Below are 15,791 nucleotides of genomic sequence, written 5' to 3' on the forward strand. Positions count from 1 at the left end.
CATTAGTTTAATTACATTATCTTGATTACCCTCTTTGAGTATGCAAAGAAATTTCACATTTTACAAGAAATATCATCGATGTCTGTTATTTCAACTTATGTGAATGTGCAAACAAGTGATTTATCTTAATTATGCTTATATAGCAACTTTTCCTCCTTACGAGGTACTTAGACCCATCCGGCCTTGTGTTCCCCATAGGGCAACACGATCAACATGTTGAGGTCACATTCGTACATTTACGTGCTCTAGCAAAACAAGCCAAGAGGAGTACTTCGTCGATGAAGGCGATAACAATCAATTGACATTCTTAAACAAGTGAGATCGACTCATGAGGTGGGTTCATTGCCCACACGTAACTTGACATGAAGTTTAACCTTCAACAAAGTCTCAAAGACAAGTATACCCCTACAATGTGCCTCAAGTCCCCTTTGTACTTACGGGACGAAACAAGTGTCAAGGGTGAATCATGTGTCTAATATAAATGTACACAAAAACATTTCAAGCGTTTATTAACTGCTAAGAAACATTATTGAATATAAGACACTTGAATTATAGACATAATTCATTCAATTTCTCTAAGTTCGGTGACATGATGTGCAAGTGGAAAGTATTTGTTCTTGCCCTAGCATTGATATTTTCATGTCACATTATATTCATTTAAATACTTGAAATTATGTCAAGAGGTGCGACAAGCGCACGTGAACTATCAATAAGCATGTTGGCATTCACTATCATTCATAAGACATGTTAAGTAACTTACGAAACTTGAATCAACATCCTTATAATGTAACTATGTCATGTAAGGTGCTTCATTAAGCATAATTCAAAAACATTATAATGTTTGAATATCCTGGATACGATGGAAATTCACAACCATGTCAAGTATTGCATACGTGTTAAGACATAGTCAAACTTGTTGCAAAAAGTGCGCTAATTCATTAATACCATTCTACTGCCCTTACAAGAGCCATGTGCATGTGAAAGTATTTCAATTCCATCAAGCATGTACTTTCGATAAAAAATGCAAATTTTACCATCTAAGCATGTCACATGCTTCATATCGAGATCATGCCAATATGTGCAAGAGTGGAGTGTACTTTAGCAACAAAAATTCGTTTGCACAAAAAACCATAACTATCATTTATGATTTTTGAATCATTCCATCACGCATATTGTGAAAAACTTATGTGTTTGGACATCATGGTTAACATTGTAAAGTTCACAATCGTGCTTAGGTAAGTGTCTTGATTCCATAGACGTGCTTTAAAACATCTCTTAAATGTATTCTACATGAATTACGTCAACTAAGCATGCCATAAGTGTCTCGCATCAAGATCGTACCACAATGTGGAGCATAATTTAGCAAACATCTTGTTGCACAAATAACCATAGAATTGCTTTGAAAGAGATCTTTGGCACATATTACGATGTATATCTCATGTGCTAAGGTGAGATGCCAAAGTATGGCAGTACGCACGGTGCCACCACGATGGTTGGAGGGTCAATCAGATCCTTCGTCTACGTAGCGCGCATAAGGACAGTTGGTACTACATAACCTAGTGGTTGCGGCAAGCGAGTGCAGCCAACAACAAAAAAAAAACCATAGGCACCTGGCAGCAAACTCGTGCTGCCACCGCACACCACTCGGCTAAAGGTGGGCAGCAACAAGCTGCAGACACAACACAAATTCCTAGCAGGGAAAAGGGGCAGCAAGTAAGTGTTGCCATGCGGGAGCATGGAACGGGAAAAGTTTGCAGCAAAGGACTTGTTGGAGTCACAGGTACCAAGCCCACGACTGTGTCCATACTCAGCCTGGTCTGGCCTGCCATGCAGGCTCAGACCCGCCGACCAAGGCTACGGGGTGAAACACAGCAAGACTGCATCTTATTGGGGTGCGGTTTGCTGAACCGGTTGGGGGCTGACCTAGGAGGGGACCAGACCAAGGTCTGGTCACAGGGGTGCATCAGACCTGGTTTGAATCGAGTGGTTCAGACCACGACTGGGATGCACAACCCAGCCCCGAGACCCAAGCGAGGGTCCATGAAAGTTCGCAAGAGCAAACAGCCCTGAAGAACAAGTGCATACCTGCTCTTCTTTGCCATAGAAACATCCGTTAAAATTTATTGTTTTACAAAACCCCATTTCCCTCTTTTTTTTTATAGGCAGGTCCATGACTGAGCAAACCCAGAGTGCTGGGTTGCTCCAAGGTCCGGCTAGACTGCACCCAACTTGGACCAGCCGAGTGGGGCGCACCTGATACCCTACAGTCATCTAGCGGCTAAGGTGCTAGCCGGCTGGAACAAAAGGGCGCCCAGGCCTGTCCAGAATGGACAAAGACCTAGGGTAGGTAGGTAGGTCTGGGCAATTCCAGAGGTGTTGGGTTGCACCAGACCGTACCAAGGCTGCACCCAACTCGGTCTAGCCGAGTTAGTGCGCCTGCCAAAGGACTGGCCCCCAACTATGGTGAATCGTCTGAACATAAAAACGAATATACCAAAGGCTAGCTGGACTGGGCTAATGGACCAGGTCTGAACCATGCGTTCAGACCCTGGTCAGAGCCATCAAACAACCACAAACAGAAAAAAAAATGAACCAACTGAAAGCCTTAATTGCATATATATATATATATATATATATATATATATATATATATATATATATATATATATATATATTGAAACCGTGTGTGTGTGTGCTCCCTGAATGCATCTCATCTAGGTACTACAAAATGAAAATAAGGAACAACAACATGTATCTAATCCGCTAAATCCACCATGCAACTCAAAATACATGCATTGTGGGATTCAGTTTCACGTTTAAAGGAAGAAAGCACAATATCACATTTTTTTTTGACAAAAGAAGTGCAAATGGAAAAGGAGAATATAATCTCACCTTGCTTTCTTCCAAAAAAGAAGAGGAACGATCTTCACTTGGCTGGTAGTGTAGGGGAGAGTCCCTTTCGGTACCACCCCCTACACTAGAGCTCAAGGAAGCTCTAATGGAGGTCACGACTGGGAGAAGGAGAGGAGAGGGAGAGAGAGAGAGAGAGAAGAGAAATTCGCCCCCATTTTCTCTCTTTCCCTTTCAAGACCTTAAGTAGGTAGGGTTAACTTGATGAGCGGATCAGATTAATCCTCAGAAAAGGGAGGGCTGAGATGGGTTGCACACCCATCTAGGCCATGGCATAGTTGTGGTTTCTCAAACACACCTTCCACGACCCCTATGAGATACAAGCATTTGAATTTTCTTAAAACTCTTTCAAAAATGTCATTAAATAAAGCCCTTTTTGCCCTTCTTGGTTTTAAAGCTTTTCAAAAAGTGTCCCTGGGCTGCCCCCTCCCCCGTGGCCAATAGGATTGCACCATTTTTTATCATTGAAATATCTTTTAGAAATGCCATGGGGTTGCCGCCCACATGGCCAATCAGATTTCACCCTTTTTAAAACTTATCTTTTTATTACCAAGGGGCCACCACCCAGCTTGGTCAAACCCCTTAGCTGGTCAAACACGCCCAGCTAGGGTCTAGGTTTGAGCTCTCCGGGTTGAGCCCAACCAAACCACGATCCGATCTTGCTATACTAAAATTTTATATAGAGTTATATCTTCTTTTTTTTGAAAAAGGGTTTATCTAAACTCCGGTAAGACTTAAGAATTTCTCAAACCTCAATCCCTTGTCAAATTACGTAAAATGAAAGTGTTTAGATCGTTTAGAGGTCTCGTTAATGAAATTCAATTAATTATATGCTTTTGAACAAAAACTTAGGTATATTTACAATGAATATATATATATATATATATATATATACACTTTCGCTTTAGGGTTTCCAATATACATTTACACGTATATATATATCTATATATGAATGTGCACACATAGACATATGCATATACATATTTATGTATGAATACATAGACAATTGCATTATGAAATTTCATCTTCTATTGGATAATTCCTCAGAAAATTCTCGGGTCTTACATAGTTAGTCGTCGATTTTAAAAGATGTTGAGCAAGTCATAGGTATGTAGCCAAACACTCATTGGCCATTAAAGTATTTCATTTATGGATACCATAACGAGTTATTTATTACAAACAACACTACTTGGTAAAACAATATTCTATAAAACGGGTTTTATAAATGAAATGTCCAGCACAGTCTGGAGAAATCCTAGAACTCGATGCCACCCTGCTCTGCATATCACATCGCAAGTTCAGTACATGTATCCTCCATAAAACGGGGTCAGAACCATCGTTAAGTATAAAGCTTAAAAACACATTGAATCTCTTTAGGCCGTAGCAAGTCTCCACGACTTAGCGTATAAACACGAAAAACCTCTTTAGGGCTGCAGTTAGAATATCATAGCTCAAGTATCTACAACTTAATATATAAACACCAAAAAAACCTCTTCAGGGCCGCAATTGAAATATCGTAGCTCAAATCTCCGTGACTTAGCATATCAGTATCCCACAAATCAAAGCAAAAGCTCATTGAGCTTAGCTTAGCCATGTGGATACAACGTGGGTCCTTTGCTCTATCAGTCCAGCAATATACCATATCAATACCTTTCACAAGGTTATACATGAGTAATACTAACGCACATTCATTCATTCATCGTTGTACTTGTAACTAATGCATTGTTTCGATATTTACTCGTTCACCTCGTGGTAGGCGAGAGAACTTAACTTTGGCATCAAACAAAGTCATCTGAGGGTTCATTAAGCTATGCATTTTGTATACTCTAGAGGCCTGAGTAACATTGTCCGTAGTGGGGCGACCGTTTTCATGCTGGAAGACCCCCACCAAGTCGTTTCGGATGCATCATTTTACTGCAGTAGTGAAATTCAATCCCTAGATCTTAAGGATAACCCGACCTCCTAGTGACGGAAGGTCACCTAAATTATTTGGTTCATAACATCATAGAGGTTACTCATGGTGATACCATCACCATCATGCCACGGTAAACTCAAGTCTTGAAGGGGTTCAATTGTGTAATCTTTCTTATTAGGACATCAAGTGCCACATAGGCAATTCCTATGTGGTCTAGAGACTAGCGTTATGTTTTATTCATATGCATGCAGGACCTCACTCTTGACATCTATGACCCTCACGAACGCTTCACCCCTTGCGGGTGGACAACCAACTCTCGCACAACGGCCCTTACGAGTCTTGTTGTAGTACAATATTTCGTATGGACATGCATAGCTAACAATCACTTTAGATCAACATATATAACTGTATCGAGCACTTACCTAACAAAAAGTAACGGCTACTCTGATGTATCGACCCTTACGAGTATGGTGCCTTTGAAGGCGAACATGGAATGAACCATCCAGGCAAAGTTCTGACAAATGGGGTATCATCGTGCCATTCATACTAGCTTAGACAAGTATTTTGCAGAAATTTCAACAACACTTCCTTTGTTTGACGGAGAAAGCATGACATTCCTTTTTACTATGAAAGCTAACTTGTCAAAAATTTTAGCAGCACCTCTTCTGTTTGACGGAGAAAGCGTTACGCTCTTTTAAGCTCGATGAGCATCTTTCCAAAAAAATTGGCAGCACCTCCTCTCTTTGACGAAGAAAGCATTTTGTGCTTTTAAGTTCGGTGAACATCTTTTTAAAAAAAATAGGCAGCACCTCTCTTTGACGGAGAAAGCACTATGCTCATTTAGTGGTATATGTGCATCATTATTCATACTTTATATCTACCATGGTTTATTAGAAACCCATGCCTTAGTTAGGCCATACGCTAGTGACTTAGATGTTTATGTAAAAGCGATTTTGCACAAATTGTGAAACCTTTTCAATAGGGGGTTCTTTTCCAAACAACATCTTGAATGAGGAAGGGTATTTGAAATCGCTTTGGCGATAGGGAGCAGTCTTCATTTGTACGCTTATTTCTACGCAGCTATATTTACTAAAAGCAGGAGCCTGCGCATATGACAACACGACGATAATGTAAAAAGCATATGTAAGGCACAACAGGTGAAACCCAACTAAATAACTTGCGAAAAAGCAAGAGCCTTGGAACAGTTCAACACAACGACAATACTAAATGCATAAACAAAGTACATATATATTACAAAAAGTAAGAGTCTTGGCACCGTTCAACGTAATGACAATACAAAATGCATAAGCAAAGTACATATATGTTGCTTAAAGTAGGAGCCTTGACACCGTTCGGCATGACGATAATACAAAATGCATAAGTAAAGTACATATTTATAAAAAGCAGGAGCCTTGGCACCATACAACGTGACGACAAGACAAAATGCATAAGCAAAGCATCTATAGAGAAAAGCTTGAGTCTTGGTATTATTCGGTACGCAAACCTACCAAGGATCAGTGACGGTGGTACAATGAGGCATTGAGGCACTCTTAGGTTGTGGTTGACACGTCTTTACGTCCAGTACAATCACAACCAAGAGTATCTTTTGCAGAACTCAACAGTGTGGCGATACAGTGAGGTTTAGACCAAAATTGTATTAGACCTAGTTTAGGTCCAACTGAGTTTGAAACTACCTCAAGTGGGCTAGGCTAGGTTAGATGAATTAGACCTAGTCAAGAAAATGGTAGAGTAGGCCAAGCAGTCAGGGCTAAGGGATTTTGTCTCAACTAGGTTCAGTCTAGGTCAGGTGGGTCCTGAAATTCCACTAGAGGGGGGGTGAATAGTGAAATTCGATGCAGATCGATAAAATAAAAAATAAGGCAACAAGGCACAACACAATAAACACAAGATTTATACTGGTTCGGCCGAGTTACTGATCTACATCCAGTCCCCAAGTAAAACACTTGAGCCTTCCACTATAAAATCCGTGTTACGGGATAAATAGTACAACACCCTCTTCCTCAGAGGTCTACTTCTCTCAACAGAGAAGGGAAACACCCTCTTCCTCAGAGGTCTACTTCTCTCAACAGAGAAGGGAAACACCCTCTTTCTCAGAGGTCTACTTCTCTCAACAGAGAAGGGAAACACCCTCTTTCCCAGAGGTCTACTTCTCTCAACAGAGAAGGAATACAACAGAAATCAGAAAGTTACAACACTTTCCTATAGAACCTTCAGAATGATATGTAGAGTATGAATGCACGTATGAAGATTCTCAGAATGATCTTTTTCTTTTCTTACACACTCTTGTATTTTTCTGAGAGCTTTTCTTGACCTTTTCTCTTTCTTTTTCTCTTTCTTTTTCTAAGCTCTTTTCTCAGAGTGTCGAGCAAGAATTTTTCTCGTTGAAAGCTTGCTTTTGTTTTCACACTGTTGTGTTTGTATATATATAGTTTTTAGAAAACTAGTCGTTGTCTTTTTGAAATGATTGTCCTTTTGGGATATGAGAAGTCAGATAATTTCAAAAACAACTTAGTGTGAAAAAGATAAGTGTACTATATTGCTTTTTCAAAAAGTCTTCTTTCCATACGAAGCATTTTTGGAGTACACTATTCGTTGGTGTATTTTAAATGAGTTATTCTTTGTATTAGGTCTTTTCTCATAATAAATGTTCTGTAGTATTTTTGAACGTTGAAGTGTAGTTTATCATGTAGTTTTGTCTTTACTCAATTTAATGGTTTGTAGTACATTGAACGTTGGAATATATTCTATCATGTAATTTTGTCTTTACTCAATTTAATGAATATTAGTATATTAATATTTTTCTTACAAGTCATCACTTATAATAAATGTATGTAAGTGTGATAAATGTTTGTTGAGTACTTTATTTATAAATGGTCATTTCTTAAAAGCTTTTTGGAATAACATTTAATGTTTACAGAAAGAATGATGACTTTAAGTAAGTCGACATTCTTGAGTGTGGGTTTTATTTATAAATAAATAGTCATTTCTCAAATGCTTTTTGAGGTGGCATTTAATGCTTATAGAAAGAATGATGACTTTAAGTAAGTCGACATTCTTGAGTGTGGGTTTTATTTATAAATAAATAGTCATTTCTCAAATGCTTTTTGAGGTGTCATTTAATGCTTAAAGAAATAAATGGTCATTTCTTATTTTAATAAAATAATATTTATTTTCTCAAATCGTCAATTCTAAAATGAATGGTTGTAAAGTACACTAAATGTTTGAGTAATACTTATATTACAAATAGTCATTTCTCAAATAAATGCTTGTGTATTATCTTTTCATAATTTGTCTTTTCTTACATAAATGTTTATGTATTATGAACCAAAATTTCTTACGTAAAAATTTGTGTATTATGAACTAATGCATTTTGTCTTTTCTTACATAAATGCTTATGTATTATGAACCAATACATCTTTTCACATTTTGTCTTTTCTTACATAAATGCTTATGTATTATGAACCAATACATCTTTTCACATTTTGTCTTTTCTTCATAAATGCTTATATATTATGAACCAATACATCTTTTCACAATTTGTCTTTTCTTACATAAATGCTTATGTATTATGAACCAATACATCTTTTTCATAAATGCTTGTAGGGAGTACAATGATTTGTTTCAAAAAGGTGTTTTTGAAATGCTATAATATACATAACGTATCCTTTTATGAAAGCTTAACTTTTTGTAAATAAATGGCTTGTATGATTTCAAAGCATATAGTCTAATATGAAATATGCATGCTTCTGAAGGTTCTGTTACATATGACTCTAAAGAAGAAAAAAATCTTCATCTTGAGGTAGCCGATCTTCTTGGATAATCTTTATGAATGTATGGCCCATCAAGCTTTTTCTTCAAAGTAGTATGATTGCATCAAATAGTTGCACTTGATCAAGTTGCCTTCACTCTTCTTAAGTGAAATAACCTTGCATCAAATACTCGTTAAATACATAGCATATCATATCCAGTCATAATATAACATATTCAGTTTCACATATGAAAGCATATCATATTTATCATATCTCATGAAAGCATATCATGTATTTATCATGTATCATATATATGCATCATGAAAGCATATCATATTTATCATGTATCATCAAAACATAGTTTCTCAACAGGTCCAAGCTCAACTCAAGTAGGCTCAGTCTAGGTCAAGTGAGTCCAAGCTCACCTCAAGTAGGCTCAGTCTATGTTAAGTGGGTTTGACCTAGGCTAAGACTAAGATAAGAGAAGAGAGAGAAAAGTTAGCATAGTAGGTCAAGTTGACTTGACCAAACTGGGCTCAACCTAGGCTAGTCAGTTCCAAGTTCACTGCAAGTGAGCCTAGTATAGGCTAGAACCAAGAGAGAGGAGAGAGGGGAGAAATGCTAGAGAGAAAAAGAGGAGAGAGGGCGGGGGGGGAGACAATTTCTAAGAGGGTCACTTCTTATTTATAGGCCAAAAATATGGATCCTGGATCTACACGGGGTCTGGTTCTGATCTAAATGCACACTTGATCTAAAATTCAAACTTAGTGACAAAGTAACTAAATAACATTCATGTCCTTATGGGGACCACTTAATAATTCCATGGGATATTTATGTGGGGGCCATAATATATTTTTGGTAAGATATTTTTGTGGGAGTTCATGTATTTTTGAAGTTTCGTCGATATTTTTTGTGAAAAAATATAAGTACATAAATTTTTTTTATCGATGAGACGAAGCGGATTGGCTCGTTGAAATCTCCTAATTTTGTTTAGGGAGAGAGTTATGGCTCCTTGAGTGTTTGAGTATATATCCTTGAGGATATATACGTTCTAAGTATAATTGGCTCGTTGAAATTTATTTATTTTGTATTTCGAGTCAATAGGATAATTTTACATAAAACACATCTTAATTTTATTCATAATTTTTACTAAAAAGTTGCATGTCTTACAGATGAAGTGTTTCACTAAGTCAGCAAAATCGAAACTTGACCCTTTATGCTATGAGCTACATGATGTTTTTATGGAAAATGACTGTACTATATGTAAAAAATGTGATGCATTTTTTAAAATGCCCTACAATTTTTATCATATATTCAAAATCTCAAATATTTGAATTTAACAAATAATTTGTGTAAGAAAGTATAAATAAACATATATAAAAATAAAATCTAATGGGTTTTATATGATATTTATCTTTTCTGTCTAATTATCGATTGTGAAGTTTGCTCATTATTCACAGCTAAATTGTTATGCTCTAACTCTTGAGTAGGTACCCCAGAATCATTTATGATGTCTAGAAGGGCACTATCATCTTCAAGATAAAAAATACTTTCTTTGGTTTCTAGGAACTCTACTTCTTTACTCTCTATAAATTATTTTTCAGGATTATATAGGCAATATCTCTTTGATCCTTTTGGGTATCCCATGAATATGCATTTGACAGTCTTGCTATCTAAATTGCCTCTTATCTGACTAAGAATCAATATATGAGCAGGTGACCTCCACTTTCGCAAATGACTCAAATCTAACTTCCTGTCAATCCATAATTCATTGGGTGTAAGCTCTATAGCCTTAGAATGAACCTTATTTAAATCTATACAATAATTCAATCATTATGTATTTACACAGTCAAGGTTGACTAATCATTCATATTTATGCATGCACAATTTAATAAAAAATAAAATGCATTCAATTAACATGCATATTAGTCCAATTTTTAATTTAAGCATTAATAAACAAGTTGCACAAAGTAAAACTCAACTAGTTACCAACACATGTTATACTGTGCAATTCGGATACCTGTTAACCTGATTTTAGAAAACCCACAAAAAATCACAGGAACTAAAATTTTCTCTCACAAGTTTATTGAGACTGCCCCAACATCTTAGGAACACAGTCCAAGAAACAAAATTGCAAAGTCAATAGTAATAAAATCAAGAAAATTCTGGGACTAAATACTATTTAGAAAAAATATGAGACAGACCTTGACGAAAAACTCGTGAGAAATTGAATATATCACGAGCAATTGTAGTTTTTAACTTTTGAGTAATTTCTCACAATATTTTCATAAATCTTGCAAGATTTGTCACTATTTTCCTTGGGTCCATGTGAAATAGTATCAAAGTCAAGTTCTTCTCAGATGCAACATCTTCTAATCAAACCTCATCGAGAAAAAAAGGAGTAATCCAAAATATGTTTTTATCATCTAGTAAAGTATCCTGATGAACCTTGAGTCCAATGTAGTTCATTCTTATGGTTTTGAATCTTGAAATAAACCTGCAATTGAATCTAGCTAGATTTCATAATCACAACTCATCACCAAGCCCAACTCAGATATGTAATTGGGTTTGGTGTATGTCACAGGAACACACCATTTTGGTGGTTTGTCCCTAGTGACACAAGTGGACATGCTCGGACATGTGGACACTTACATGTACAAATAATATTTTAACATTATTTTAAATGTTTTAATGTTTGAAGGTATTATTTAAAATAAAAATACATTTTTAACCTTAAAATATCGAAATTTAGTTTTTATTGACTTAAAATTTAAAATTTTCCTGTCCTTGTGTCTTATTTTCTAAAAAATGTTCGAACTTGCGAGCTGAATCTGCATCTCACGTCCTCGTGTCCACGTGTATTTGTAACATAAGGTTTGGTAGAGCTTATTGAACGTGAAGAATGGTTGGGTTCAGTAGGGTATCCGGTCCAAATGGCAAGCGTTTTACATAACTAATGTGACCAAGAGCGTCTTGCTCAAGCAGGGCTCCGTTTAGGGACCGAGGTGGGTCCGAGTCAACACTAACTTGACTTTCACTTGGTTCGGATGGTCGGCCACCTTCCTCCTCATCATGAAAGAAATAACACTTTCCGGAAAAAAACAAAAAATAAAAATCTTTCGTTCTCATTTAACAATTTATGACCGTCCGATCGGAATCGGACGGACAGGGCCTGCTCGTCATTCCCTCCCCGCTATTGGACCGTCCAGGCAGTTAAGAACTTTGCCGTTTAATGTTTGTTGAGATATTTTTGTTACCGTTCCTCTCTCTCTCTCTCTAAAAAAGAGGAACGGTTCTGCCATTCTTCTGAACCCTCGACAGGCCTCTCTCTCTCTCACCGCCTATCGGCTCTTTCTTCTCCTTCGTCGAGGGATATTCTTCATTTCTAGAGAGAGAAAGAGCGAGGTAAGGAAAAAACGCGTTCTTTCTTGTCAGATATTCGGATTTCGACGCAAATCGTGGAAAATTTAGCGATTTATTGGATGGATCTACGGTACTGATGCCAGACGACGTAGATCTGTAAATATTTTCGAAGGTGGGTCTCCATCGGCGCATAAAAATCTCGTTTTTTCTTTCTTTCGTTCTTTACTTCTTTGCGTTGTTTCAATTTTTGGGGTGTTTCTTTCGGTGTTGATGGTGATATGGATGGATTCTCGTTAGGGTTGGGGCAAATGTTGACGGATCTGGGAATAAAGCCTAATCGGGTGAACGTGGACGATGAATTGGGGAAGGAGCTCGATCTCATCCTACGAAACCATCACGAGATCGAAGATCGGGACTGTGAACGGGATTTGCTGCCTTACCGGAGTGGCAGCGCCCCGCCGACCGTCGAGGGTTCGTTTTCGGCGACGGACGGCCTCCTGGGCAATGCCAATCCCAGCGAAGATGAATTGCGGATGGATCCGGCGTATCTCTCCTACTATTACTCGAATGGAAATTTGAATCCGAGGCTCCCGCATCCCGCACTATCGAGGGAGGATTGGCGTGTGACGCAGAGGTTCCAGGCAGGGAGCTCGTCCTTAGGTCGGATTGGGGACAGGAAGAAGGTGGGGGTGGTAGGTGAAGTGGGGAGCAAGTCATTATTTTCATTGCAGCCAGGGACGGCGGCACAGAAGGGGGATGAAAGGGCCAAGCTTGCGCACAGGAGTCTGGCACGTCAACCTTCGTCAGAGTGGATCGAGAGAGGAGCAGATGGTCTGATTGGGTTGTCGGGTGTGGGGCTGGGAGCTAGGAGGAAAAGCCTCGCTGATATCGTTCAGGTAATTTTTAGCTTTCCCTCGGTCAATGGCTGCTTCAAAATTGTTTTCATCTTTGGATTATTTAATTGTCCACCCTCCATCTTCTCTTTCTTGTCAATTTAGTTGGTGTTGGTGGTTTTACTTTCTAATTAACTCGTGGTTCTTTTTTTATCAATTTCTGTTTAATTTCTTGTTATTTTTCCTTCATCATCATCTCGGACACGGACACATTAAGTGGACCAATGATGACTAACTTTTCCCGCCTTGCTGTTTGACTGTTATATCGGTCTGGGACTAGGCTCAATAAGTGGTGAATTCGAAGGTTGAATGCAATGCAATTATTTCCAAGACCATTCATCCTGATAGTTTGGAACTTAGACTCAATGGTGTCTGGTAATCCGAATATTCAGATGCTCAACTTTGCAACCAAGGCTGTGATTCATTTCTTCAAATAGGAATTGCACAATCCTCCATGGTTAGGATGAAAACAAGGAAGCACTCTCTGGTAATGGTGCGCAAGGACCAAATTTGTCTTGCACTGTGAAAAAGGGCTCGTATAAAAGTCGTGTGGTACCTTTATTAGAATGACAACTAGTTCTGTTGTGGTGCTAATGGTGGTTCTTATTGATGGTGTGCTTGGCTGCTGACCTCCTTACCATGTGCCCTTCTTGGTTTTCTAATAATATAAGGTGGCATAATGACCTTTAGATGTTCTTGTTGCTATCTGATTTGATGAAACCTTCAGTCCTGTTGTTAGAATGGGGACAATTTGTGTTATCCTTTCTCTTGTTGTTACTTTTGGTTGGTAGTTGTATCAACTTGATGTGAAGAACACTTTCTTCATGGAGAATTATATAAAGAAGTATATATGGAGCATCCTCACGGTTATCTCGAAGGTGATGTTGTAAAGACAACCTTGAGATTAAGAAAGGCTATCTATGGGCTCAAGCAGGTTTCAGGGTATGTTTTGAAACATTTAGGACACCAATTAGGTCTATTGGCTTCACACATAGTCAATGCAATTATTCTTTATTCATCCACATTGATGATTGTGACATGACATTGATTCTTGTCTATTTTAACAACATAATCATAACATGGAGCAATCACTCACACATTCAAGATCTCAAGATCTTGTATCGCAAGTTTTACATGAAAGATCTTGGTGTTCTCAAGTATTTTCTTGGAAAGACATCCAATTCTTTATTTTTTTCACAGAATAAATATGCTCGGGATCTTTTGCAACACAAAAGTATGGCAAAATGTAAGCCTTCTAAAACGCCAATGGCATTAAATACAAAATTGCATGAAGATAGCGAGAGTGATAAATTGTTGGACTCCTCAGAGAGATTCAGAAGCATAGTAGGGGCACTTCAATACCTTACTTTTACAAGACTAGATCTGGCCTATGCCGTTAACCAGTATCACAATTCATGCATGCTCATAGGCAAAATCATATGGATGCTGTGAAAAGAATTCTTAGATACATCAGATGCACAATTACTGATGGTCTTGTATACTCCAAGCCGACAAATCATACATATCCGATGAACCTTATGGTGATTGCATATTTAGACGTAGATTGGGCTGGTGATCCCTCCACAAAAGGTCAGTTACAAGGTATGGAGTATTTTTAGGAAGCCATTTGTTTGCATGATCCAATAAGAGACAAAGTGTAACGCCCCAAAATCCAGGACTTGTAACTTTTTATGAAAAGTTTGAAAGCGTTGAAATCAATCATTTATCAGAGTTTGAAATAGAAGTTCAGCGGGAAAATTTTGTTTGAAATAGCAAGTCAAGGGACCTTAGGCGCATTACAACACAAACTTTCTTTTGCACAATGGATTTGCAACACTGCATATTTAGGAAATCAAATAGATTATGAAAATGCAATTTTTATTTAATAGTTTAAGACTTGTGCAAAGAAGAGATTTTCAGGAAAACTTTTATGCAAATTTACTGAAATGTCCTCAGGAGCGAAACTTTTAGGCAATGGTTCCCTCACTTTGTTGGACGGGTGGGGGTAAAGAAGTTAGTCCAAGACCATAAAATTAGGTTAGCCACTTGGAACATAGGATCTTTAACTGGTAAGTTGGTAGAGTTAGTAGATGTTATGTGTAGGAGAAAGATTGATATTTTATGTCTACAAGAGACCAAATGGGTAGGTGAGAAAGTAAAAGTGATAGAACCTTGGGGATATAAGATTTGGTATACAGGAATAAATAGGAATAAGAATGGAGTAGGGATTGTTATGAGTCGTGAGTGTATAGATAATGTAGTTGAGGTCCGTAGGAAGGATGATAGGATTTTACTTATTAAATTAGTATTAGGTTTGAATATTATTAATATTATTAGTGTTTATGCACCTTAAGTAGGTTTAGATGATTCCATTAAGCGTCAATTTTGGGAAGATTTAGATGGAGTAGTACAAGGGATATCTTATGGAGAAAGGATTTTCATCGGCGGTAACCTTAATGGGCATGTAGGCATTAGTAGGGATGGATTTGAGAGTATCCATGGAGGCTATGGTATAGGAGAAAGAAACAAAAGTGGAGAAAGAATTTTAGATTTTGGTTTGTCCTATGATATGATCTTAGCAAACACTTGGTTTAGGAAGAGGGAGTCTCACCTATTAACATTTAAAAGTGGGGTTAATACGAGTCAGATAGATTTTTTCCTACTTAGAAAGAGTGATAGGGGTTGTTGCATCGATTGTAAGGTTATACCGGGAGAAAGTGTAGCTACACAACATAGAGTCTTAATTTTAGATCTTAGAATTAGACAATGCCGCAAAAGGGATAGACATAGGATAGATCCTAGAATTAAGTGGTGGGCACTGAAAGGAGCTAAACAAGGAATGTTTGTAGAGCAGGTAGTTAAGGAAGCTGACTGGTGTCTCGAGGAAGATTCAGAATCAATGTGGAATAAGATAATGGGTGGCATGAGAAAGGTGGCTAA

General features: G+C 37.8%; 1 protein-coding gene across 3 annotated transcripts in view; it reads left to right on the plus strand.

The window, feature by feature from the left end:
- Nucleotides 1-11,884: 11,884 nt before the first annotated feature.
- The window catches only part of LOC149822390 (pumilio homolog 1-like), an 80,264-nt gene continuing 76,357 nt past the window's right edge, over nt 11,885-15,791 (plus strand). For all 3 annotated transcript variants that reach the window (XM_089981285.1, XM_089981287.1, XM_089981286.1), the window contains exons 1-2: nt 11,885-12,130; nt 12,256-12,854. In XM_089981285.1, the coding sequence (XP_089837411.1) occupies nt 12,267-12,854 (588 nt within the window). In that variant the 5' untranslated portion in view covers nt 11,885-12,130; nt 12,256-12,266. The remainder of the gene's footprint in view (nt 12,131-12,255; nt 12,855-15,791) is intronic.

This window comes from Nuphar pumila, chromosome 11 (assembly GCF_984573655.1).
Source record: "Nuphar pumila chromosome 11, dmNupPumi1.hap1.1, whole genome shotgun sequence".
In the NCBI taxonomy this organism is placed as follows: domain Eukaryota; kingdom Viridiplantae; phylum Streptophyta; class Magnoliopsida; order Nymphaeales; family Nymphaeaceae; genus Nuphar; species Nuphar pumila.